Below are 2,447 nucleotides of genomic sequence, written 5' to 3'. Positions count from 1 at the left end.
CTCAAAAGCTATTCACTATTTATTTTACTCCCAGTAGTTTAAAACTGAATTAGATACAAGATTAATAAAATAAGCACAGAGGCAACTAGGAATTTTATAAGAGACTCCACACTTTGCATCTTAAGTCTGCACAAGAAACGTATTATCTCAAAAAGAATCTACATTTACAAAGTTTTGGATTGAGTTCATAAGATTTTGACATGATAAAATTTGAAGCTAAATTAACATAAGACAACAAAATGAATAAATGAAGAAAAAGTACTTCATCTTTATATAAAAATAGAGAGCCGGAGAGTGCAAGCGAAACTATTTATAGGAGTACTTATTCTTTCAAAACATGTTGAGATAAGCCCCTCTGCCACGAAAGCCGTCGATTACTAGTTTGACATACAAGGTGCAGCAAGTTTATATACTCAAAATAAAACAACTCTCATATACTGTAATTTTTTGTTTTTGGGTTTGCCATCAGTTGCTAGTGAACTTCTAAAAACAACCATGCTAAAGGTAAGATTAGAAGAAGTATATTATGTAATCTGCAAAATAAAACCTATAAAGTTTTGCATAACCAACTAAGAAATATTACTATTAGATGTGATTCAAAAGATATATTGGATTTAAAAAGAGACTAAACTTCATTTGCACTTTTCAAATGTTCTTCCCCAAATGGCAAGTTGTTCACTTGTATGTTGGCTACTCATTCTTCTTTCTTTGTTTGAATCTTTGGTGATGTTAAACTTGATGGTGAATTTGATGGCCTGCAAAAAAGCAGAACTGATAAAAGTCAAAGCTTTAGACATGAAAAAGATATAAACTTCGAAACCCCACCACAAGACCAGACTATAGGAAGCAAGACAATGATTAATGATTCCCTAAGCGTTGATAAATTCAAAATTCAATATCCATAGATTATAGTGACATTTGATTGCAACTTGATGCATAATACATATTACACATTACTTATTCATTAATTACAATGCAACTAAAACTATCAGGAATATCTTGTTACAAAGCATAGGAGAATAGTTTACATACAGTTTTCCTTCCTCTTATTCTTCTTGTCCTTGTCCTTAATGTCGCTAGGGAGTGGCAAGAGACTCTCTGTATACACAGCATAGGCTCTACGGATGGGACAACAAAGATTTTTAAAATGTTTGAGCAGGTCTCCTCGGACATTATGTATGAAGTACCCTCTTTTATCAGAGAAAGTATAACCTCTTCCAATAATATCACCATGACTGTAAAAGCACACCGGCTGAAAGACTTCGCAAGGAATCTGATAGAGAGTCCAAGTTGAGTGCACTTTATATTCTTTCATCACCCATATCTCAGTTTTACGGCTATCATAATTGCGATAATACAAGCCCAGGCAGCCTCCTAGTACGGCGAGAATTGAATAGGAACATGCACTCTTTACAGGTTGTTCCGGCGCAGATAAAGTTGAGAAAGTTCTCTCCTTCAGATCAAAGATAAGAATAACATCCCTGTAAGCTTCAAGAACGCTAGGCACCCAATGAATAGTGCCATTAAAGAACAACCCAGGTGGATTCCAGTTATAAGAACCCAAGAGATTAGAGAGTGCAGCATCAAGATTAATCCATGAATTGGTTCTCAAGGACAAGTAATCCAAGTGATAATGGTCATCCTTATCCTGCCAGGCTACAACAACTAAGTAGTCATCCTGTGAAGCATCATAACCAAATCCATAGAGATGGAACTTGTAAGGAAGCCTAACGACATAGTATTTAAGACGAGCAACAATATGAGAATAAGATATTCTTTTGCTGAATCCGGTCAGTAGGTTCCATACCACAAGAAAATGTGGGTCTCGATACGACAGAATAAAGCCTCTGCAGGATCCCAAGACCGCAAAATGAGAAGGTTTCTTTTTGAAAGGGGGAGACATCACTTTTTGTGATGCATCATTGTCGTCTAAGTAAATAAAGTAAACCATAGCTTCGTTTTCTATGAAGAAACATGCGTTGGTGGCAACGGGAGAGTGGTGAAAATGCAATTCCGCAAAGTCGGGATCAGAAATTAGAGAGTACCACAACTTGGAAACGCACTTGAGGCGAGCGAGATGTCTGATCGGCACCCGCATTAGGACTATGTGAATCAGTTCAAGAGAGAGGATGTCGTAAATGCTCTTGCTCTTGTGATTCTTCTTCTTCTCCATGGTAGATTCCTCTTTTGGTTTGTTCCCCATGTGCTTCCGCTTCTTCTTCTTATCCATGCTTGGATTGCTGAGCTTTTCGCAATTCATGTAGCAATTCTTCCCTCAACCCCGGGACATGAAATTGCTTTGAAAACATAAACGAAGGGAAGGGTCAGCTTTGGATTGACTATTGAAAAAAAAAAATACTTTTTTTAAATAATAAAAAAGTTTAATTTATTTTAAAAAGTTAATAAGAAATGTAAAAAATTATTAAAATTTATTATTTTTTATTATT

General features: G+C 35.7%; 1 protein-coding gene across 1 annotated transcript; it reads right to left on the bottom strand.

The window, feature by feature from the left end:
- Positions 293–2,311, bottom strand: LOC107625943 (F-box protein CPR30-like). The gene is made up of 2 exons (XM_016328689.2): positions 1,033–2,311; positions 293–755 (listed from the first exon to the last, which is right to left on the bottom strand). The coding sequence occupies exons 1-2, from the start codon at positions 2,258–2,260 to the stop codon at positions 730–732; spliced, it is 1,254 nt and encodes a 417-aa protein (XP_016184175.1). The 5' UTR covers positions 2,261–2,311; the 3' UTR covers positions 293–729.

This window comes from Arachis ipaensis, chromosome B02, assembly GCF_000816755.2.
Source record: "Arachis ipaensis cultivar K30076 chromosome B02, Araip1.1, whole genome shotgun sequence".
In the NCBI taxonomy this organism is placed as follows: Eukaryota; Viridiplantae; Streptophyta; class Magnoliopsida; order Fabales; family Fabaceae; genus Arachis; species Arachis ipaensis.
This window is presented reverse-complemented; position numbering and strand designations above follow the sequence as displayed.